Source organism: Toxotes jaculatrix, chromosome 2, assembly GCF_017976425.1.
Source record: "Toxotes jaculatrix isolate fToxJac2 chromosome 2, fToxJac2.pri, whole genome shotgun sequence".
In the NCBI taxonomy this organism is placed as follows: Eukaryota; Metazoa; Chordata; class Actinopteri; family Toxotidae; genus Toxotes; species Toxotes jaculatrix.
This window is the reverse complement of record NC_054395.1, coordinates 11,285,701-11,310,305: the sequence shown is the minus strand read 5'-3', so window position 1 is coordinate 11,310,305 and position 24,605 is coordinate 11,285,701. Positions and strand designations below refer to the sequence as shown.

At 43.1% G+C, this 24,605-nt stretch overlaps 1 protein-coding gene across 1 annotated transcript in view; it reads left to right on the top strand.

Moving 5' to 3' along the window:
* Positions 1–24,605, top strand: part of bsna (bassoon presynaptic cytomatrix protein a) — a 106,278-nt gene that overhangs the window by 69,233 nt on the left and 12,440 nt on the right. Inside the window, exons 4-11 of the mRNA XM_041054804.1 lie at positions 2,914–3,354; positions 7,403–12,781; positions 13,620–13,661; positions 14,237–14,407; positions 14,686–14,939; positions 15,269–16,205; positions 20,184–22,692; positions 23,601–24,101. Coding sequence (XP_040910738.1) covers positions 2,914–3,354; positions 7,403–12,781; positions 13,620–13,661; positions 14,237–14,407; positions 14,686–14,939; positions 15,269–16,205; positions 20,184–22,692; positions 23,601–24,101 — 10,234 coding nt within the window. The remainder of the gene's footprint in view (positions 1–2,913; positions 3,355–7,402; positions 12,782–13,619; positions 13,662–14,236; positions 14,408–14,685; positions 14,940–15,268; positions 16,206–20,183; positions 22,693–23,600; positions 24,102–24,605) is intronic.

The following is a 24,605-nucleotide window of genomic DNA, read 5'->3' as shown; positions in this document are numbered from 1 at the left end:
AGGGTCTAAAAATGATTCAACGCTTTCAAATGCTACTGTACAGCAGTTTGCTGCTTCAGGGGATGCACACACACACACGCACAGGCACACGCACACACACACACACACACACACACACACACACACACACACACACACACACACATAAAACGTACCCATACATATGCAGTCAAAAATGTGCTGCTTCTTTTTAGCTACACACACTCACACACATACAGGATCAGCATCACAGAGTCCATTCTATACCATAGAGGGTCTTAACATTTAAAACATGAGCCTCAAACACTCCTATCAGAGATAAATGTATATTGCATGTGTAATGTTAGTGGTACAGTAAGTATCTCAGTAAGTGGGCGAAACAATTAGCTGATTATCTGATTAGTTGATCAAAGGAATTATCAGCTATTTTGATAAATCATTCCAGTCATTTACCAAGGAAACATGCCAAACGTTTGCTGGTTCCAGCTTCTCAAATATTACTTTTTTCTATTGTGCCTTAATCCTTCAAGCTCGGAAAGCAGAGCACAGTCTAATGAAGTCTGGTCTGGTGCTTAGATTTCTCAAATGTTTTTGACATTTTCACCAGTCATTTGTTCCATGTTTGAAAATGGTCCTCTCCATTCTTGGAGGCTGAAATCGTTTTGGTGTGAGAAAGATGTTCAGAGGAGTGCTGTTTTAGCAGTCGCTTGAAAGAGAGAAGAAGAAAACAATGTCCTGAGTGTTGAGGTAGAGAGCTAAACATCCTCCTGGTGGGAAGCTTTTAGCTTTACATCAATGTCTCATTTGATCACAGTCAAAAGAACTGGAAAAAAACACACCATTATTGATTTCTTTGTGTAGTTTTTCTTTACTAGATTTTTCTCCATTTGTTTCACTTCTTTAACAACGACAGTAAAACAGACTGAAAACGTGTAGAGAGAAGAGAAAAAAATCATACTTTAGGGTAAAATATATTGTGAACTATATTTTTCTAATCATTTCAAACTGAATGTAGACACGACACGCAAAGAGTTTGCTGTTGAAGAAATTGCCACATTAACATGGCAACTTAGAGGGAATAAGTTGTTTTCCTGAGGGAGAGTTGGATTGCAGCCACATGGATCCATTGTTTCTGTTCTTTTTGGTCTGAGTTTTTATTGTTACCCACCAGATTTGTGTTTCAGCAGGAAAGAAATGCTCAGAAGGGCTGAACTTTTTGAAACTGCTGGATACATGTTCAAGGTTTTGAAGGACAAACAGCAACAGTTTTTGTCTAAACTGACCTGTGGGTTATTAAAACTTTTTGCCTGTCATGGAGTTAAGCCCTAATACAGAGGGACAGACATTATCCTTTCTCTAATTTCAGTAGAAAAAAAATCAGGAATTTTCTAGTTTTTCTACTTTGCTTTCTTTTTCTCTCTTCAGTTTTTGTTTAGCCTTGCTAGTAATTCCACATATCATCACAAAGGTTTTAATGGTCTTAAATTTGACTGTCTATAAAGCATAAGTACTAGAGTGTCCACTACTCCACCCTAAACAGCATTAGTCACTGTGGACTCTGACGGAGGGAGAGTCTTTTGTATGGCACCTAATCACAGATAAACACTGAAAAAGGATTCAGATAAAGAGAGAGCAGGAGTGAGATAAAGGGGAGCTCGAGAGGGAGGAGAAATAGAAAAGACAAAGAGGAGCAGAGGAGAGTTTGGTGAGTTTGTTGGAAAGAGTGAAAGAGAGAGGATTTGATGAGTGGGTGGGGAAAAAAGCAGAGATGGAAGATAAGTGTTGAGGAGGGAGGGCTGCATCTGTCAATTATTCATTACATGAGTAATACAGCTGCTCTTCAGCCCAAAACAGCATTAGATACTGTCCTGGATAGAGAGGGAGAGACAAATAATAAACAGAGGGTGTATAAAGTGATGGTGAGAAGATACTGGAGGGAGACAAAGCATAGCAGGCAGCTGTTTTAACATAAAAGCTTTGAAAACCCACTGTACGCTACCTACTCAGCATCAAACTGCAGACAGACTGGTTAGTGATTAGCTGGTGAACACTGCAGAACAACAGAACTAAAAAAAAAAGGGTGAATATTTGACTTAAATTCACCAGGTGCCCAGAAACTGACTTCAGATATGTATCAACTGTTTGCTAAGTAGTTTGTCATAAAAACTTAAAAAGGGATGAGTTGATGTTGTGTTCACAGCTTGTTTCCAAGTATATTTGTATATATGTATAAGTATATTTTACATGTTGCAACCAAACTTTTTAACAGATCAACAGTTTGTATTTTGTGTGTATGTGTATGTGTGTATGTGTGCGCGCGTGTGCAGTTGTCTCTGCAGCCTGACCCTTAAGTGGAATTGACATGTTGAAAGTTAAGAATATTAATCAGTGTGTTAAACCATCAATCTTATTTAACCCGGGAAGCTGAATGAGAACACATCATTTTAGTGTGACCCCTGGAGGAGAAGTCGCAGAGGGAAGGAGGATTAAATGGCATTTCATTTGCAGATACACAAAGATACACACACTTACCTGGGAGCTACTGCTGAGCAGTAATATCCGAACATGTTGACTTTTTGAAAGGGTTCTAGTGTTCATTTCATTCAAAAGCTCACTTTAATAGCTCTTTAAACTGTATTTTTATGAAACATACACTCCCATATTTTGCTGTAGAGCTGTAATAGTTCTTGTAATTGTCCCAGCTTAGTGTTGATGCTTTGAAACAGCCATTAGAAAGCGTCAATAAAGAGGAGGAAGAAAGATTATGGAATTTGGATGGACTTGAGCTCTCATAGAATCAGGGTGTGTGACTTCAAATACCTTTTATTGACCATTTTACAGCAATAAGTTATTAAGAAAGCATGTCCATGCTTTTGTGGAAAATAGTCTTGTTGACATTATGTCTTAATGTTTTTTGTCCTCTCTCTGTTTCAGAAAAAGGAGTGGTTATGTCTCAACTGCCAGACTCAGCGGCTGATGTCCGGAGGCGGTCTCGACGATCCTCCGCTACCAGTTCCTCATCCGTCTCCCAAGCACCAGCCAATGGGCTCCCCTCGTCACCAGGCGCCAACCAGCCAACAAAGCCCTCTCCACAAACCCACCAGTCAGCAGGGGCCCAAGCCAGCCCAGTCCCAGAAACCGCAGGCGGGAACTGGCAGTAGCGCACCATTTGCACCCACTGCTGCTAAACAACCTACTGACACCAAGACCATGACACCAGTACCAACCATGGACACCCAGAAACAGCCAAAACCCACAGAAGAGAAGCCTAAGACCGAGTCGGAGAACCAAACTGCCAAAGAGACCAAACCCTCCCAGAAGAAAGGAGAGCAGATCACACCAATCAAGGAAATTAAGAAGTCCAGGCATTATGATGTAAGTCAGATTTTTTTGTAATGTTGCCTTAGTCCAGTGTATCCTGTATGTTAAACTATGGCTATGAAAAAAAAACAAGTTGTTACTAATAGTAAAATAGTTTTACCAATGTTACTTGTGAAAAGTGAACCAACTAAATAATCCACAAACAATGATGCAATGAAAGGAAAATACAAAAAAATGAGGCTGATTTTTGATGCTACCATATTTCTACTGTTTACTGTGGAGACCACAGTGTAACATACAGGCCTATGGACCAATGAACAGCTATTGTTCTGTGAATTTTTCAGCTTTTACAGCTTTTACATGTATCCAGGTTAAAGTATATGAATATGCATGGCTGTTTCAGACACAGAAGCTACAACAATGCTCACTAAACAGTAGTGAGTGATTTAAGTTACTCACCTGACTGATGTAATTTTTAATTGTCAAGCAAGCCACGGAAACTAGCAGCATTTAATTTCATGTGTATCACACTGATCAGTGTTGATTATAGAGTTAGTCAGCTTAAGAAACTTGTACAGCTGCACCAATCTCATCCACGCTTGCTGCCATATTTGTGTTGCTGTTCTTCAAGAATGTAGCTAAGTAGTTAGCTAGCTACATTGGAAGATGGAGTTCCCATTCTTAAACTAGTTCTCACTGCGTGATTGTTTCTTTCCCAACCGGTGCAAACAGCCATCAGTGAGAACGTCACCAGAAATCAAAGATGTGGGCAGTGGTCCAGAGGAACCAGGCTATGGTTAGGTAGAACAGGAGGAGGAACTACAGGTCTCAAAAACATAGACTCAACTCCTCATAACTAATGCTAGTTGACTTCAGTATCAAAGTTCACCTGTACATTTCAGAAAAGGCAAACATTGCTGTCCCCATCATAATAAGACATAGAATTTAGAAGAACCTGAGACGTGGTACATGGACCATGTGACCACATGCCTTGGGGAGTTTGTGTTGTGTGACACCTGAGAAGTGGATATTTACATCACAGCAGATCCTGCCATCGACCAACTGTCTGTTTCCACATTTCCTTCCAGGATTTGCATGTTGTGTTTAGACTCCAGATGTAAGTAAGTGAATGAATAACAGTGGCATTTTGAGGCCATTCATGCTGCTGTGAATATGGCCTGTGTTACATATTTACAATGGTGTTTGCTCACAGATAAAAGCTTATAAAGGTTTGTCCCTTTGAGCAGATCGGTGATTGCAGTGGATCACCAACTACAATTCCATTTTTATGACAATGACAGGAAGGTTTTTTGCTGAACTTGCTTTTCTTCTGGTGAAGAAAGTAATTTCTTTGAAGTGTACATTTTGGGCACAAACCTGACATTATTTTCTTCTTTCCCTGCTGTTATTAATTCAAAAGTAAGCTCATTTTGTAGGTTGTCTTCCTCAGTCAAGATTTAAATCAAAACACATTTGCAATACAGTACCTATTCTCTTGACCATATGCATTTGTTCTTTCCAGCTACATTTAACTTCACTTTTTAAGCAAAAAAAATCCAATTCATAACTGCAGTGACAAGTGAGATGCATGAAGGTTTTGTAGTGGCACAGGGAGCCTTCATTTCTTTGCAATGAATTGGGAGGCTTCTTGGGTTTAATAACATACATTTAGGAAACCGTTTCCAGAGGTATTGTATTTGTCCTGTCTCATTTCACATGTCTCAAATCATCTTTTCTCTGAGAAAAATGATATTTTTTTCCCTTGATGTTGTTTTTCTTTTCTGCAAATTGCCTGACTCTTGTACTCCCTCTTGCACATCCTCATTTAATCCATATTTCTTGTGCTTCTAGTACAAAATCTGTCTCAGTATAAGGATGCCCCTAATACTTTGTGAACTATGTTTCTATTTAGTTTGATGATCACATCCCAGGTTTCACTCTGCTACACAAAGTTGAAATGATATTCACCCTGTAAACAAAACACTGGGTATTTTAGGTCACACAGTAACTGTCACAGAGAGCTGTGGTATGAGATGACGCCTGGTTACTTAGAATTTTAAGTTGAACCAATTACTTTCTCCTTTAATGTTTGACGTTCATGGCTGCTTGAAAAGCACGACATTGATCGCCTCCTCACAGAATGCTGAGACTGCAAGTGGCAGCAAGGCATTCATGGATTATCTTGACGAGGGAGAGAGAGTGAGAGAAAAACACAGGGGGAGAATGAGTGAAATATTGCCTCTTCTTTTTCAGCCGCAGCCATTTCTCCTGCTGAAATATGTATAAAGATTGGCATGCCATGAATATGCTAAACCGCCAAGGCCCTTAGCTGAAGTAATGCTGCTTCAGGCCTTTTCAAAGGCAATGCAGACCTTCCTCATTTGGGGAGCCACTAGGAATCTTAAGTGCAGACAGCTCAAAGTAAAGTCTTCTCTGAAGTATTGTAACCGTCATAAGAGGTTTTCTAGAAAAGATTTCCATAATTTCTGGGTATTTTGTATTCTTTCTTCCATCCCTCTTTCCTTTACCAGGTCAGTCTCTTTGAGATTTTGATTTGGCATGTTATTAGCAGACATCTGAGACAGAGCCATTGATGAATGAGTTTTGAGTCATTTTTATGTTCCAGTCATGTTAAATCTTACTTAAAGCTAATCTTTCAAACAAATAAATAAATAGATAAATAAATGAAATATTTTTCACTCCTAAATAAAACACACACAAAAAAAACAGTTTGAACCATTCTCTTTCCATCAATGACTCAAAAACGGTTAAATAAAAAACCTAAAAGATGTAAGTTGATTTTTGATAACTGTATAATGGTGTCATTTATTTTAATGCTGTCATTCATTTTATTTTTTGAGATTTACTCCTTACAAAAGAAGCCCAACTCTGAATGTTTGACGTTATGCTCACATTTTATTCTTGCATACTACTCTATCTTTATTGCATAATCTAGCTGTAATTACATTGTGATTAAATGTAAAGTATTTATTTAGGAGGGCAGACATAGCTGTTAGCCCATGTGATATATATTATAGTTTATTCAGTTTTGGAAATAGGAAGGGCAAATCTCTGCATTTTGTACAATACCTACATGTAAATGTTCAGTGTTTTTCCTGTGTAATTGTACATCCAATGTGCACTCTGTGAATTCAGCCCTGTCCCTTTTTCTTTGTTCAGTTTAATTTTAAGTTTAATAACTTGTAAGCATTCAGTTTTGGCCCACATACCGAATTAGCTTATTAACAACTCAAATTCACAAGAGAAAAAAGAGGGGATTTTAGGGTTAATATGGACCAGATCAGATTTCATTGATGAGAACTGTTTTTTGCAATTTGATTAATGTTTCAAGTTAAGAGTTACTCAGTGGAAAAGATAATTTTATGACAATAAAGCAAGAAATGTTTTTAATAGACCTAAAACCTCCAGACCTAATGAAGAGTCTTACTACTTTGTTTGTGTTTAAAATTAAGTATAAATATAGCAGTTCATTACTTAGTAACTAATGTTCCAAAAATAATGGATAAGTCACATTAATCATATGCCATTAAAAACCTATTAAATCATCAAATGTACATGAACCTCTTGAAAAGATATTTGAATGAGCATAGACAAAATTCACTGTAGTTAGTATTTATCAAGATATTTTAAGATGTAGAGTTCAAGAGACCTTTCCGTGTCATTGCTGTATCTCTTCTTGAAATGTTCAGTAATATTTGCTAGCTGCTATCTTTGTATTAAAGTCAGAAGGCTGCAGTTTTAGCACGCCTGTTCAAGCAGGATGATGAAATATTTTTTAAAAACTGAACACCACAATCTTATTTTTATTTGATTAATCTAATTCCACTGTCAATAATGAGATGTATCACTTAAATTTGGAACCATTTTATCTTACTTAATTTTTACATTTACTTACATTTGTTCATTTATGAATATTAAAATTACACAGAAATTATTAATTTCTTTTTTTTTTTTTTATGTGGGCTTAAACTGCATGCATACTGATTTGTTTTTTGAGTATCAGCACATTATCATACCTTGACTGAAATTAAAAATCGAGCTCCCCCCAATCTAATTTCTTTCTTTTTTCTTCTCTTTTTAGGATACAAAAAACAACAGCACCCATGACTTGTCACGCAGCCCTCAGAGCCTCAGCGACACCGGCTACTCCTCCGATGGCATCTCCAGCTCCCACAGTGAAATTACAGGGCTAATCCAAGAAGAGGAGATGAAGCTGAGTGAGAGGGGAATTACCGGACGGGGCTCCCCACCAAGCCCTTCTGAAATCACCAAGCTAGAAAGCTCCATGAGGCCTTTGCTGGAGAAGAGTCTCTCTGAAGAGAAGGCAGACAGAAGGGGAAGGAAGCACAGAGACAGAGATTTGGATGACAGAGGGAAGCAGCGCCCACGCTCCCTGTCAATCCCACCAGATGCATACGACTCTGATGAGGAACTTGAGGATATAATGGAGGAAGAGGAAGATGGGGGAGACTGGGAGGGTAAACGAAAGGAAGGAAAGGAGGAGAAGAAGGAGAAGAAAAAGAAGGAAAAAGAGGCCGAGCCCACAGAGATGACCGATGAGGAGTTCATGAGGAGACAAATAATGGAGATGAGTGCTGATGAAGAAAATGAAGAGGAGGAGGAGGAAGAGATGGAGGAAGACGAAGATGAGGAAGACGAAGGATATGGCTACCAGAAACCCAAGAAAAGCCACCACAAGCACATCATCTCTGACTCAGGGAAAGAGAAGAGACGCCTTCAGCACCACTCCAGCAGTTTTGAGGAGGAAACTAAGACCACGACTGATGTTTATAAAGGCTCAGTGGAGGAGGGTGAGGAAGATGTGATGGCATCACAAGGAGGCCTGAGGCGCTTCAAAACTATAGAACTCAATAATACCAATAGCTACAGCCGAGACATGGAGCTGAGCAATGAAAATGATTTGAGCCTTGACCGGGAACCAGAGCTAGAGATGGAGAGCCTGACAGGATCTCCTGAGGAGCGTTCTCGGGGTGACTACTCCTCCACCCTGCCGCCCACTTCATCCTCATATGGCTCTGGCCAGTCGCCCACTTCCATCTCATCTATGGAGGAGGACAGTGACAGCAGCCCCAGCAGGAGGCAAAGACTGGAAGAGGCCAAACAACAAAGAAAAGCACGCCACCGCTCCCATGGCCCTCTCCTTCCCACCATTGAAGACTCTTCAGAAGAAGATGAATTGAGAGAGGAAGAAGAGCTTCTGAGAGAGCAGGAGAAGATGAGGGAAGTAGAGCAACAGAGAATAAGGAGTACAGCACGAAAGACCAAGAGGGATAAGGAAGAGCTGAGGGCGCAGAGGCGCAGGGAGAGGTCCAAGACACCACCTAGCAATCTCTCACCCATTGAAGATGCTTCTCCAACAGAAGAGCTGAGACAAGCTGCAGAAATGGAGGAGCTCCATCGATCTTCTGCTTCTGAATATTCCCCTCAGAGTCTGGACTCAGAGGCTGAGGGATATGAGTCCAAACTCTACAAGTCAGGGAGCGAGTATAACCTGCCCACCTTTATGTCACTCTACTCACCGATAGAGAAATCGTCAACTACAACAACCACCACAGCACCATCTTCCACTTCCAAACCACTAAAGAGTGCTGAGGAAGTTTATGAGGAGATGATGAGGAAGGCAGAGATGCTTCAAAAACAACAGAAACAACTGCAGCAACAGCAGCAGCAACATGGAAGGCATGGGCAGTACTATGAGGAGGACATTAATGGACAAGGTTATGATGATGAGTACGAATATGAACAAGATCAAACAGGATATGACAATGAGGCAGCAGAGACAGAAACAGATATTTATGAGGAGATCCGGCAAACGTCTCAGAACATCACTAAGATGCAGCAGGCCACTGATGAGCAAGTAGAGATTGAGATTGAGAGCTCCTACCCGGACAAACAGCTCCTAGACACAGGCTCAGCCTTTGCTAAGCTACTAGAGCAAAGCAATGCTCTCTTGACCCCAGGCACCAGCCCCACCCAAATCTCAGCTCCTGTCTCCTTTGCTGAGACTGGAGGACGGATCCCCGATGTCCGAGTAACACAGCACTTCTCTGCAAAGGATGGACACAAAGACAGGATCAAGAGCCAAGCAGGAAAGAATGGAATAACCCCAGCAGTGGCTGCCACCACTATTGCAGCTTATGGAGTTTATGCCAGAGATGCAGTGACTATTTCTCAGACTAGTTCAAGCCACACTATGACCTCTACTCAGTCTGGAATATATGGCCGACACACAGGAAGCGCTGCCACATCCTCAGCTACAGTCTCAAGTGTATGCAGCAAGATTGCAGAGATTACTCAAGCCTACAGTCAAAGAGAAGTGATCACCAGAAGGGTAGGGGAGACTAGAGGTGTCCAAGTGCGAGACAGCTCAACATCTTCTACTGAAAGAATTACTGAGCCACGTTCTCCCAAGTATACTACCTATTACAGGAGTACCAGTCCTCCTCTTTCTCCATCACCACCACCTCAGAGTCCCACCCGATCACCTTCCAGAAGGGCAACAGCTGAGTTCTCCACACAGACTTTCAGTTCAGCATTGCGAATGGAATCGTCTGGCTCTGGGCCTTCATCTCCAGTGATGGCTCAGGGAACCCAAACATCACATCGATCAGTTTCCCCGCGCCTGTTTCGACAGCAGTCTTCCCAGGATGCCCCATACTCCCCACCTCCCAGCCCAGCTAGGCCAATGACAGTAAATACTGCTACTTCTCCTCTGTCTTCACCTACACGATTTAGCCGACAATCAACATTTGATACTTACTCCCCATGTGGCAGCCCTCCAGACACGCCACCTTACCAACAGTCTCCTACACGCAGCTTCTACCGAACACAAAGAGTGGAGAAGGTAAATGTGGGAACAAGTATGGTCACCACAGCCAGCACTTACACCAGAGGGTCCATGTCAATGGATAACATCTCCCTCTGCCGAATATCTACAGTCCCAGGTACTTCTAGGGTAGAGCAGGGACATATGATCCAAGGTGGAAGTGTTGTGGACCTCAGAACAGTTACCAAACCTGCTCCTATTATAATGACTGACCAAGGAATGGATCTCACTTCCCTGGCCACTGAAAGCAGGAAATACCATGGTGGATCTGACGGCAGCAGACATTCAACGATTGTACAGCCACTGATTATGAACCTGAACACCCAGGAGGTCACCACACCAACCACTGTGAGTGTCACTGTAGCTGCTTCAATGTTTATGACTCAGCCCAAACAGCCAACTGTCTATGGTGACCCACATCAAAACCGAGTGGATCTAGGCCAGGGTATGGGTGCAGCTGTGTGTCTTTCACAGAGTAAACCACAAATCTCACCTCCAACTGACCCATCAATACCAAAAATTGATGCCAAACTGGAAGACCTCAGTGTCCAACAGAGAGAGCTACAAAAACAGCAAGAGAAGCTGCAGAAGCAACAAGAGCTCCTTGAACAGCAGTTGCAGCAGCACCATCAGATGCAACAGCAGCAGCAACAAGCATCTGCTTTGGCCAGGTACAACCTTACTGGCCAGATCCCACCTTTACTTAAAAAAGACTTGCTAGTCAGCCAGACTAGCACAGCCCCAGCTGTGGTCAGTGCTGTATCACCAGTCATTAACCCTGAGCTGTATGGCACTGGTCCCATTGAACTGAAAGGGAAGCCCAGTCCTCCTGGTTTGATGCCAGGAGGCAAATCACCACATAGCATGGTAGTACAGATGGATGGAGGACCAGAGCAGGCCAGGGCAGTGACTCAGCTAGTAAAGGTAGAAGAAGGACAGGATGCTATGGATCAGACAGGTGGCCAAATTAAACCTGACAACCAACCAGCCTGCTGTGATGTTGTTTACCGACTTCCGTTTGGTGGAAGCTGTGTTGGTGGGTCTGAGAAAGAGGGCATAAGGCCTCCATCTGCCCCACCTCTCACCTACGAATCTGACCATGAGAGGCAACCTGGAAGGTACCATGAGTATCCAATGGATGGACGCAAGGCCTACACATTACCTTTCCCTGGTAAGCTCCAGCCATCAATGTCTGATACAAATCTAGCTGAAGCTGGGCTACAGTCGTACCATTCTAAACTAGAACCACACCTCCAACCCTCAGGAGAACTTGCCATGGATCTAACTGCTATGAAACAGGGCTATGGAGGGTATATGGGGATGCAGTATGGCTCCTACACAGATTTACGGCATGGGGGAGACATCACAGCCCAAACACTGCCTATTAGGAGATATAATTCCTTGTCTAACATCAGTTCAGACTATGGCTACTCTGCTCGTGACATTGCTAACTTCCAAGAAGCTAACTTAGCTCAGTACAGTGCTACAACTGCCAGGGAGATCAGTCGGATGTGTGCAGCACTCAATTCCATGGATCGGTATGGAAGCAACCCAGACCTGATGCAGTTTGGCACTTTGGGGAGGGGAACTGGGCCTGGGGCCTCCAGACTTGTGGCGGGTCTTGGCATGAGACAAAACCTTCTCTTTGGACTAGATGGGAAGCCAATCTCCCACAGTCAAGCACTAACCAACCTCATCAATGCTAGGCAGGCCAGTCTTAGAGCCATGTATCCTGCTGCTATAAGGTCTGCTGATGGTATGATCTACTCTACCATTCAGACCCCCATCGCTTCTACACTTCCCATCACAACCCAACCTGCCTCTGTTCTCCGCCCACTACTGAGGGGCGTCTACAGGCCATACCCCTCTGCCAACATGACCCCTGTACCCCTATCCAGTCTCAGCAGACTACCAGTGGGCCCCAGAATGCCCTTATCTGGACAAGCTCCAGTCCGTTACCCAGCACCAGGTCTTCTCCAAACAACATCAGCTACTGCCACTACTGATGCTGCTGCAGCAACTTCAGCACCAGTAGGGGCCCCAATGTCTGTTTCCATGACAACTACTAGCTCTACAGTCCAGGATGAACCGGTTTACCTTGGTAAAGGTGCCACAGTGACCTCCTCATCAGCAGAAGCCACCTCAGTAGGAGGAACAGTTAGCATACCAACTGAGCCACAGCAGCAGCCAATAAACCTGTCCCAGGCACACCTGAACAGTCAACAGCAACAACAACAAGTGACAACTGCTCAACAGCCTCCTCCAGCAGCCCATGCCTATCCACCGCCAGGTCCTTCACACACCCATGGCTACACTCAACCTCCAGTAGGCCCCTCTGCCCCTTCCAGTGGTTTGCCCATGCCAGGGGGTCTTCCTCCCTTTCCTCCACCAGGTGCCATACACAAGGAGGGTGAAACTGAGGCAGAAAGGTTGCATCGGCAGCAGGAGCAGCTCCTGCAGATGGAGAGGGAGCGCGTAGAGCTGGAAAAACTCCGGCAACTGCGGCTGCAGGAGGAGCTGGAACGGGAAAGGGTAGAGCTGAAGCTGCACAGGGAGAAGGAGCAGATGCTGGTGCAGAGAGAGTTACAGGAGCTGCAGAACATCAAGGAACAGGTAGAGGGAGAAACAAGAGGCCAAATGGAGAGTTTGATAGTTGGTGTCTTGTTTGATGCTTTGTGGTTGTTTTATGTTGCATTGGATACTGGTTTGTGTTTTGCTATTTTCTGTTTTTGTGATGGACTTGTGTTGTATCTTATTGAGTTGTTATCCTTTTAACTTATTTAGGTTGCTTTTGTTCAGTGTTCCAGTAAAAGGATTTGCTCTGCAAGATGCTTTATTCTCAAAAATGAGTGAAAAACTAACAAATTCTATATATATTATACAGCATATGCATGTCTTTCAATGCATGTCTACTATCAGTTCCTCAAGAAAGTATGTGTAACAAACTGTGACAGTTTTATTGGAGGTGTTTTGCCAGTGAAACGATAAAATATCCCTTTAGAAGATGGTGTTAAAATTCTGTGATTAAAGTAAATGTAATGACTGATGACTCTTTGGTTCAAAGACATGTTTGCATCTAGCCTGAGTCACAAAAGTATCCTATAATCTGCATGTTATGTTGTGTGTTTTATTGGATGTTTCTTGTATATGAAGTATGCATGAACATTCCTGTTGTATATATGTGTGTAGAAACTCATGATGCTCAAATTTAGTTTGTAAAGTGGTTTCATGTTCCATTTCTTGGTCTGATTTATTTTCAAAAAATGGAAAGTGGTCTCATGTTCCCTTTGTTGGTTCTGATTTATATGCAAAAGAAAAATGGATTACATTATGGTGTAAACAATTAATATAGCAAGTAAAAATTTGAATTTATTGCTTTTCTCAGCTCCCTTGTGAAGATGTTACATTTAACAGGAGGGCTAACATGTCAATTTTCTTCTTTTTTTGATAGAACAAGCAGTTGAAAATCTTTCAAGTTAACTCTGTTAAACAGGTGTGGAAGCCTTCCTTAATGAGAATGAACTAGAGATGGAATGCTTAATATGCATCTCATAACCTACAGTATAGGCAAAACCCCTAACTCCTTATTTGCACCAGCCTGTCATTTATGCAACACAGAAAATACATTTAATATTTTCTTATGAGCATTATATGACTAGCAATTGCAATTACCAGCACATGCTGCACTTCATTTATGTTGCGCTTCCATTCTTGTTTTTTGCAAAATATACAAGTTTGACTAACTTGGAACCATTTTCAAAACTAATCCATCAGCGCAAGAATAATTTCATGTCACATTCAGTTTCAGGAGTTGTGTGATTTGGTTTGCATTTTTGAAATTTGCTCATCTTGTGTACAACCAGTCAACAACCTTGTCCTCTTCTGTCTTTACTGTCTCTCTCTGTTTCTCTCCTTTTTTTTCACTCATCTTGTCTTTTTTCCATCATTTTATTTTTATTGTTACTCATTGTGTCATGCTTCTCCATGCTCTTCTGTCTTGTCCTTTCTCTCTCTGTTTTTTCCCTGTTTTTGCTTCTTCCTGTTCCCCTTTCCACCAACATTTTTTAGGTTTTACAGCAGCAGCAACAAGAACGCGAGAAACAACTTGTTCTCCAGAGGGAGCAGCTGGCCCAGCAGAAGTCCCAGCTAGACCAGATCCAGTCTTTACAGCAGCAGCTCCAGCAGCAGCTTGAAGAGCAAAAGAGACAGAAAACAGCTGCTGTAGCTCAGAGCATACAGGTGAGAGGAGCGAAGGACTCTGGTAGATGGCTTATAAGTTGGTGTGACATCCTCTAGCACTGATGCTGAAGTCTTCAGCTCTCAGTTTCACTGTTTCACTAAATTTACTTTTATTACATTGTATATGTATGTATGTCTGCACTCAGCCAGTTCTTTGGTGGACATATAGCAAAACTGATAGGTGATATGAGGTGCAATCGCAAAGCTTTTTTTCAGTCTCAATGGAGTCAATGATTGGTGAGTGAAAACAACCTTAAAACAACTTTTTTTTTCTACAGCTGGATGTAAATGGACAGCCCCTGCACCCCTACATGGATTCTCAGATGGGCTCCCGTTCCCTCCCAAACTCCTCATCAGAGATATGTCTGAGGAGTCAGGAGGAGCACATGGAGACCAGGAGTAACATGAGGAAACACAGCTCCATGACCAGGCTGAGCAGGGACAGCTTGGACGGCGACGGTGTTGTGTTCTACGGCTCCCGCAGGATCGTGGACAGCTGTGTGCAGACAGACGATGAAGACGGAGAGGAGAGGTAACGATGTGTGTGTGTGTGTGTGTGTGTGTTGGTGAGTGGAGTTAAATAGTGGACAGACACATGTATGTGCTGAGAGCATGTGGGTGGATGGGGGTGTAAATGTAGGTGAGTGTAAGTGGCAAAGATTACTTGCATAGCCTTTTTGCTTACCTTACAATTTTCTGCAATTAAATTACAGGACACAAGCTGAGATGCAGGCTTTATGAATAATTTATAAACAATTTTGCTCAAAATTAAGACGCAAAACGCCTACAATGTTACAAATATAAAGCATTATGGTTTCTTTCTTACTTTTTATCTTCTTCTTCTTCTCTCTCCATCACCAGGTACATGATGCGTCATCGTACCAGGAGGCGCGGTCGCAGCGTTGATTGCTCTGTCCAGACAGACGATGACGAGGACAAGGCTGAGACGGAGCACCCCGTCCGCCGAAGACGTTCCCGTTTCTCACGGCACTCTGAGTCCAGTGCGGCTGGCAGCAGCACTGCCACTACAAATAGTGTAGCTTCTGACACAAAAACCGACACTTCCAAGATGCAGTCCTCCAGTATCGCCGTCCAGACCAACAGGGAAATGTCTTGCCAGACAGAAGTGGAACACCTAGGAAGAGTCTCCCCAGCAATTCACGTGACAGTACCAGATCCAAATAAGGTAGAAATTGTGCACTACATCTCTGGACCTGAGCGAACCCAAAAAGGACAGTCTTTGGCGTGCCAGACTGACCCAGAAGCCCAGTCACAGGGTGTCGTAGCTCCACAGCTCAGTGTACCAACCACAGTCAGTCCATATTCTTCCTCCACCAGCACCGGAACACAACAATCCAGTTCTGTCGACCTTCTGACCCAGCAGCGCCAGCAGCAGCACATTGCAGCCAACGCAGCCAAGTTCGAGCGACGTCGCCCTGACCCGCTTGACATCACTTACCAGCCTCACAACCACCTCCACAACGAGTCCATCTCCAGCATCATCCGCCAGCAGCAGACAGCCCCCAAATCTCCACAAGTCCTCTACTCTCCTGTCTCCCCGGTGTCCCCTCACCGCCTGTTGGAGACTTCTCTCTCTAGTGAGCGGCTGAACAAGGCCCACGTCACACCTCAGCAGAAGTCCTACACAGCCGAGTCCCCTCAGCGACACCCATCTGTGCCCCGACCCATCAAGAGCACCCAAAGGTCCATGTCAGACCCTAAGCCTCTCAGCCCCACCACAGATGAGCACACCAAGGCCAGGCTGTCCCTGTATCAGCAACAAGCACTCCAGAGCCAGGTAAAGTCACTGAAACCATGCTGATATTAGCACACACTGAAAAATAAAATTAGAATTATCGAGAATAAAGAAATTAAAATAGCACAGTCTAGATAAACAGTGGTGATAAAGATTGCTGAAGAAGGCAAATGTTATAGGCAACATGATGCATGTTATTAGCTACATTGAGCAAAAGTGTGTATTTCTGTTGTATTGGCTGTTTGCTGCCAATAAACACAAATCATACAAAACATATTTTGCAATACACACTACACTCTAATAATACTGACTTCCTCTGCTGGTATATGATCTATAATGTATCTTCAGTGTAAGACCACAGCAATGAATAGATGGTAGCTTATCTGGACAATAAGTAAGGTCCAGTGCCAACCAGCAACAAGAATTACGATTCAGTTAACTATAGGTAACACAGTCTACGTGGTTAGAGGGTTTCACATCAGAAACCTTAATGCTTAGTTCCAAATTACAGATTATGGCTATGATTTAAACTCATTATCAACTAAAATTGAAGTCAAGTGTCATCATCACAACTCTGCACAGCTACCCCTGATACTGAACACACTTTGTTAGTGTGCTTTGGAGTTTTGATGGAACTGAGGCATCTCCCCAAATACCTATCAGGTTGGATGTTTTACTTTCTTTCCATATCTTATATCAGGAGAGGTATTTCATCTTCTTTGTTCAAAATCAACAATGTGCATTTGATAAACCAATATAGAAAGAGAGAGTTAAACAGAATAACAGACTGTTTATTGGCCCCAGTTGCTCAAGTAGTTTGACTCACTTTTAAATTGTTCAGTGGAGACAAAACTTGCCAAAAGCATAAATACTGAATGGCCTCTATTTAACTTAGATTGAAATTATTCCTATAATTGCACAATGCCCCTGTTTTTATTTTGTGAGTGCTATGAATGTTTTATGTGATGATGACTGATTCCCTTTGTTGTGGATTTTTCAGATTTTATGATTGCTCTGTTTTCTATGTTGTTTAGGACATACAGACTTTATTAAGTCACCCTTTATTAAGCAACAACTCCCATGAAAGTGAAATATAAATATAATATCCAATGTTCTGGTGAAGGAAGGTGTTCAACAGCTCGCCCACAAACTAAATCAATGTAATGACTAAACTACATGGATAGTGAATGTTTCTGCCTGTTAATTTTACTTCCTGTAGACTTATAATGGTACAGTCTGACGTTCTCGCTGGTATTCATTTGCACAATTAATGCCTCTGTTTAACCGTGATAAACACATCTATAAAATACTTACACTGGATCAGGGCACAAGGAACAATAGCAGAGTAATTTTGAACATTAATAACTAATTCATTGCCATTATCGTCTCCTTCACTTACAGCCATGATCAATAAATCTTCAAAATGACAACTGTATGTTTTACCCTCATTACAGGGCACATGGCAAGGGGCAAATTACTTTCACAGTCAACATGTTTTTGTAGTAAATGACTTCATTCTTAAGACCAATTAATAAAGATCACATTAATAGTTAGATAAACTAATATAAAATAATTGTAAAAATAATAATAGTAACAATCTTTATTTATAGAACAAAACTGAGGTTATAGATTGCATTACACAAGGCAGCAAATTATTAAATTACATTATAAAATCAAATATAAACTCCTGTCAGATTGGGAGCTTGTAGGTAGTAAAAGACATTAACTTGACTGGAATTAGGACATAAAACCAACACCAGTAATATTAGAAATCTGTCTACGTAATAAAAAGAAAAAAAAAATCAAGTTTTTAAAAGTCTTTCCAGTAAAAGTATGTTTTAAGAATAGATTTAAAAGGTAATACTGACTCAGCCAGCCTTATTTCCTCCGGCAGGTCTTTTTAGAGCCTTGAGGCACTGACTGCGACAATTTCGTTCTCTGCAGTTAGTTCTGTCAAAGAGACTTTCTGTAATTTATCAGATTTTATCAGACTCAGTGTTATCAGTGCTGATGTTGGTAGATGCATTGGATTTATCCAATTAATTGTCTTCCAATTATTTAGGAGTAAATCATATCAGTAGCTGTTGCATTGTCAAATCACTCTTGCATGTCTGCAGTTAACAGCAATATAAATGAAACAAGGCAGAGTTCTTTGAAACATGCCTGTAAAATGACCAAAAGGATTTTTTTTTAAATGTATTTTCTGTAGAATGATCCATCTTCCCTCATCAATATTGAGTCATAGTAGTTATGTGAATGCTGTGATGAATAACCCCTTTGTTGGTATGGATTTTTCACATTGTACAGTATTTTCTCTTCTAATGCTGTGAAGTGTCAGGAGTATGTTTTCACTGCCCACGTGCAGGGATTAGATGATTAATATGTTCCTATGAGGATTTTTTTTTCTACAAACAGATTGACATGATACACAGCATATAACACACTGTGTGATCTATTTACAAATCCCACATGTTTTTATAACATCTCTGGCAGGAGAATGGAAGATACAGTGTTTACACATATTTTTTTTAAAAAACTCACATTTATGTTTATTTATGTCACTGACAATTTTGATTAGCTAAGGGAAAACATTGATTTATATTGTCTATTTTAGATCCATATTGTACAGTCAGAATATACAACTAAAATAATTGTCGGACACATTTTAAAGTTTAAAAGCTCAAAATAACCCTCAGGTACGAGCTTGAGCATAATTCATTAGCAAAGACAAGAAAACTAATTCAACATTTTGAAAATGCACAAAACAGCCTTTGTGGGTGCTTTATTGTATAGACCTGCCTGAGTAGTTGACCTGACCTCATTTTGTCTCCAGGACAGCCAAAATTCAACAAGGTGTGGATTCAACAAGATCTTAGTAACATTCCTCACAGGTTTAGGACCATACTGACTCAAAAGCATGTACCACATATTGGCCAGCCTCCTAATCCATAACTGTTTAGCTAAACTATTATATAAATACAAATGTCACATATCACAATTCATTTGTTGTTCCACAATACAGTCTTACACCCTTAAGGCAGTGACCACAGCCTTAAAAATGAATTGGTCTGGTCATTCCCTTTGCATCCCTCTAATTATAAAAAAAAAATGTAAATTGTAAAATGTTCAAAATGTAAAATTGCATTACGTTGTATAAAGTTGTATGTGTGTAAAAAAAAAAAACATATACTGACCCTTTCTTATTATGGAACTGAGACTTGTGTTTAAAATGTTAACCACTGAATCACAAAATCCTTAAAGCAACAACTCACTGAAAAATCTTCCAAATGATTTAAATTGTTTTCACTACATTTACTCGACTGATTCATGGAATACTGCACCATTATTGCCACTAATTTTAATGTTCTTGTATGTCTTCTAACACAAACTCCACCCTTGTTTCCTGTTGTCCTTGTCTCTGTGTCTATATGTCTCCTTTGTCTCCCTTGTATATCCCTGTCGTTGCGTCCTCTCCTTGTTTCTTCTGTTCCTTGACCTTTTTCTATTTGAGTTTTCCTCTCTCCTCTTCCTCCTTTTCTGTTCATCTCATTGCCCCACTGTTACTCTCTATCGATCTCCCTCTACCACATATCCTTTTTTTCTACCCCTTTCTCTTTATTTCCTCTTTCACCTGACCTGTTGCCTACATCGGTTTTTACCTCTGCTGACTTCCTTCTACTCTAATTTCTCTCTCATCCTTCTCTATTATGCCCATTATTTGTCCACCCGCTCTCTCTTCATCCTTCACTCTCTTTAATCCTGTCTCTGTCCTTATTCATTCACATCTTTTGTCTCTTGCCCTCCCATGATCCCTGTTCATCTCACACCTTCATTTTGTTTTGACACTCTACACCTTCCCTCACCCTACCCTCTTTCCCATTTCTCCATTTGACTTCACTCACTGTTATCATATTATTCCCTCTCTACTCCTCTGTTCTTCTGTTTTATCTCTCCAATCCCCTTTTTCCATGCCTCTTTGTCTGCTTTCCCATCCCTCCCACCCTGTCTCTCTCTCTCCAGCTGGCAGCCCTACAGCAGAGCTCACTGCTCCGTAAGGTCAAGCGAACCCTGCCCAGCCCTCCTCCAGAGGAGACTACTACATCAGCTCATCTGCCCATGATGACGCCTGCCCTTCAACAGGTCTACCTGCCCTCCGTGCCCAGCCTCAAGCCCAGCTCCCGATCCGGCCTGGCAGCTAAAGCCAGCCTCCTCAAAGACCTCACCCATGAGCTGAAGGCCGTTGAGCAAGAGTCGACCAAGCTGAGAAAGCAACAGGCTGAACTGGAGGAGGAAGAGAAAGAGATTGATGCTAAACTGAGATACCTAGAGCTGGGGATCCACCAAAGGAAAGAGACACTGGTCAAGGAGAGGGAGAGGAGGGATATTGCCTACCTGAGGTGTATGGGGGACACAAGGGACTATATGTCTGATAGTGAGTTGAATAACCTACGTTTAGCAGCTGCAGCTGCATCACATGAGACCAATGGGCTACTGACAACGAGGCCAAGCACCGCCCCTCTCAGCCAGTTCACCAGTGATCTCAACACGGCAGCCCAGTACCCGCCCACTTCGTCCTTCCTCTCCTGTCAGTACCCCCAGAGCCAACCAGCAGCACCAACTCAACAATCAAGTGTGCCATACCAGTCTTCAACATTCAACCAGCCTCCCTATCCAACAGTGTCTCAGTCCCAGGCACTGCCACAGCCCACACCCCTCCAGAGCCACATGCCCCCTCCCGGACCTTCTTATCAGTCTCAAACCTCCTATCCTTCCCATACCTACCCCCAAACTCAGCCCCCATACCCCCAGACAGACATGGGGTTACCAGCTGCACCTCAGCCTCAGCCCCAGCCAGGACATACAGGTTTTGGGCCTGCACCACCTGGTCAGCCCCCATACCCCACCCACAGCTCACCTTATCCCAGCGCTGTGTCTTCCTACCCCAGCCAGACCACTCCATACCCTGGGCAGCCCCAAGCCGATATCCTGACAGTCCACCCTGGAAGACCCAGGCAGACTTCGTTAGCCGATCTGGAGCACAAGATGCCCACCAACTACGAGACGATCAGCAACCCCACAGTCATGGTCACCACCACGGCCCAGGATGCTTCTTATTCCAGTTCAGCCCCCTCTTATGGTCAGTACTCTGGAACAACAACCATGGCCAGCTCCTATGGGCCCTATGGCTCAGCACCAGTGTCCAGCAGCTACGGTGGGTACTCTACCATGCCACCTAGCTCTTATGGGCAGTATACTTCAACATCAGCTAGCTCATATGGCCAATATACCACAACCACTGCTAATACTTATGGCTACACCACCACCACAGCCAGCTCTTACGGACATTACACTTCTACAGTTTCCAATGCTTATGGGCACTCTGTAGACAGTCCCTCAACCTACAGCACAGCAGATGGGATGTATGGGGCTCCTGGCTTAGAGCAAAACATCCCAAGGAACTACATGATGATTGACGACGTAAGCGAGCTGACGGCAAAAGACGGGCTGGGCACGACGACAGTGGACATGATGCATCATGGCGGCAGTGGGCGTTACCCGGGCGATATCCATGGCCACAGCAGCACCATTGGCAGCACGACGCGTGGGGGAACTGGCAGCTCCTCGTATGGCAGGGCACCCGAGGAGGAAGCAGCGATGCAGGAAGAGCTGTACGACCACCATGGCAGGGGTAAGAGCAGCTACAGGCACGGACCTCTAGGGGGCAGCAGCAGCAGCGTGAGCGCTAGCATGGGTGGGGGATCCCCCTATTACTATGACTACGACTACAAACATGGCAGCATCCGCTCTGGGGTACAGAAACCTTCGCCATCCTCCAGAAGCCTTCTGGCTCCTGCTGTCATGTCTTCCAAGCGCAGCAAGCACAGGAAACTGGGGAGTATGGAGCAAAAAATCTCCAAGTTTTCCCCCATTGAGGAGGCTCGGGATGTGGAGGCAGACCTGGCCTCCTATTCCTCAGCAACAGGTGGGGCTTACCCTTCCTCCCACATTCGAGGGCGCCAGCTGATTGAGGATTACGGCTTTAAGAGGAGTGCTTATGAGAGCAGCAGTGGCACCAGTCATGGTAGTCGATACTATGGTTCAATGGTGGAGGAGGATGATCGGATTTACTACACCTCCACCGGCCGCTCCCGTTCCACCGGCTACGGCATGGACAAGATCTCAGCCAGGGACTACCCTGGGTATCGCAGCCGATCCTATGAGAGGGACGATCGTTCCTACAGATCTGGCTACAGCCAAGGGCGCCACCCAACCCGGCAGTACTCTGAAGAGGAGAGTCCACTCAGTCCCCTGGGAAGGTTCATGGGTTCTGGCCGATCATCAAGCTTAGGTCACGACCCGTACGACAGTCGCAGCAGTAGATATCATTACTATTATGGCCAATATGGTTCCAGCCACTCGCTGCCAGACGTACAAGACCACATACGGGACCTTCCTCGGACACATGTCTACAAATCGGATGATACATACATAATAGACGATTATCATTGCGCTGTGTCAGACAGCGAAGGTAATTGTGGGAACTGAATGCCCACACAGTCTCACTACCTACTACTGCCCCCACCGTTTATCTAAACGTCCCCCACCCACCCAGAGGCTAGGCTTAGCAATGAGAAAGAGAAAGAAAAAGAAAGACAGATAGTCGTTGCATGCTGATGTTTTCTTCTTCCTGAGTCACTTGGAGCTCTCTTATCAGTGGACTGCTGTCTGTCTGTCTGCCTGCCTGTCCGTCCTTCCGCCTGTTCATCCAGTCGTCTGTCTGTCCAATATTCGCATGGTTCTTCGGCGTGGTCGTTTTCTTCCTTCGCTACACTCTGATTCACTTGAAAGGTCTTCTTTGCACGACACAGATGCATTGTGTTTTCTTTACAGGGTTTCATCTTTATGTCTTTGGCATTGATGTTTTGTTTATTGTGTTTTGATTTATGTATTATTTGTCTACACTGCAAAACAGTCCCTCACAACCTCTTCTATATTTAAGGGGTTTTTTTTGTAACAAGGGCTAGTATTATTGTCTCACTACAATAATTAAACCATACTCATAACATCAAGAATATAAAAGGAAGAAGATTGCTCTTTTCAGGGCAGTTGTTTATATATATTTTCTTCCTTGTCACTGGCTTTAGATTTGGAAAATTTGAGCACAAAAACAACGGCCAAAATGGACAGTTTTGCAGTGTTTGTTTTATCCTGTTTATATTGTCTTGTAATGTGTGAAGACGAGGTGAAGTGTACTCTGCATGGATGTAAAATTTTTATTTTTATTTTCTGCCTTTCTTTCTGTGTCTTCTCCCTCCTGTTCTTTTCTTTTGCATGCGGTTGGTCTTCTTCTTCCTGCCTCCTTCCTTCTCTCAGCCTGCATGCCGCTGTCTCCAAACGACATGGAGATTGACTGTGATCTGCTCTCGGTTTCCAAAGCCTACCATCTGGGCCAGGAAGAAACTGACTGGTTTGAGAAGCCACGCTCCAGTTCTCGACACTACGGCAGCAGCCACTCATCTGGGAGAAGTCGGCATGGTGTCAAACACACCTATCATGATTATGATGAGCCTCCTGAGGAGGACCTGTGGCCCCAGGATGAGTATGGCCACGGAGGGCGCCACTCTTCATCCCGTGACCATCGGCATCACGGCAGCTCCAGTCGACACTCGTCCTCATCACGTCATTCAGATGAGCCAAGGTCCTCAAGGTCATCTAAGGGGCACCCCAAAGACCCATCAATGAGGCACGACCCTTCAGGCCGATCTTCATCTTCAGGAAGGCGTGGTGAGTCAAGATCTGGGGGGTACCACTCTTCAGACTACTCGCGGGATCCATCTGGGCACCACCATGGCCAGCGCTCCTCCAGACAGGGGGACCCACACCGGTCCTCACGCAGCAAGTCCCAGCAGCCAGTGGACATGCAGGGCCAACCGCCAGGTACACACCTTTACACCAGACATAAAGCAGCATTATGTTAGGTTTCATTTGCACTTTCAGTGTAGACATTAACCTATATTTATAGTCCTTCAGTTCAAGTAAATCTCAAGCCATTCTGCAGTACCGACTTACCCAACTAATTGTTTGTTGGCTCATTTGGCTGACTGATTGATGATCTCTTTAATGACTTCAAAATAAAGGTATAAGACTATATATTATACAATAGATGTCATTTGGGCATCTGGAATACACTGAAGAAGTAGTAAAAGATACATTATCCAAAAGTCATTTGCTCATTCAATTTTATGACTAGAGCAATATTAGACCTCTTTCAGATTCTGCCCAGTGTAGGTGGTCTGGCACTTGTCCAGAATAACTAGTGGTGCCAAAATTTCTTAATTTAAAATACATTTTATGTCTTTGACCTTACAAGTAAGAGGCATGTTTCTAATTTTCATTTTTGACCTTTTAGTTCAAAACCTTCTCTTATAATGCTGCTCGTGC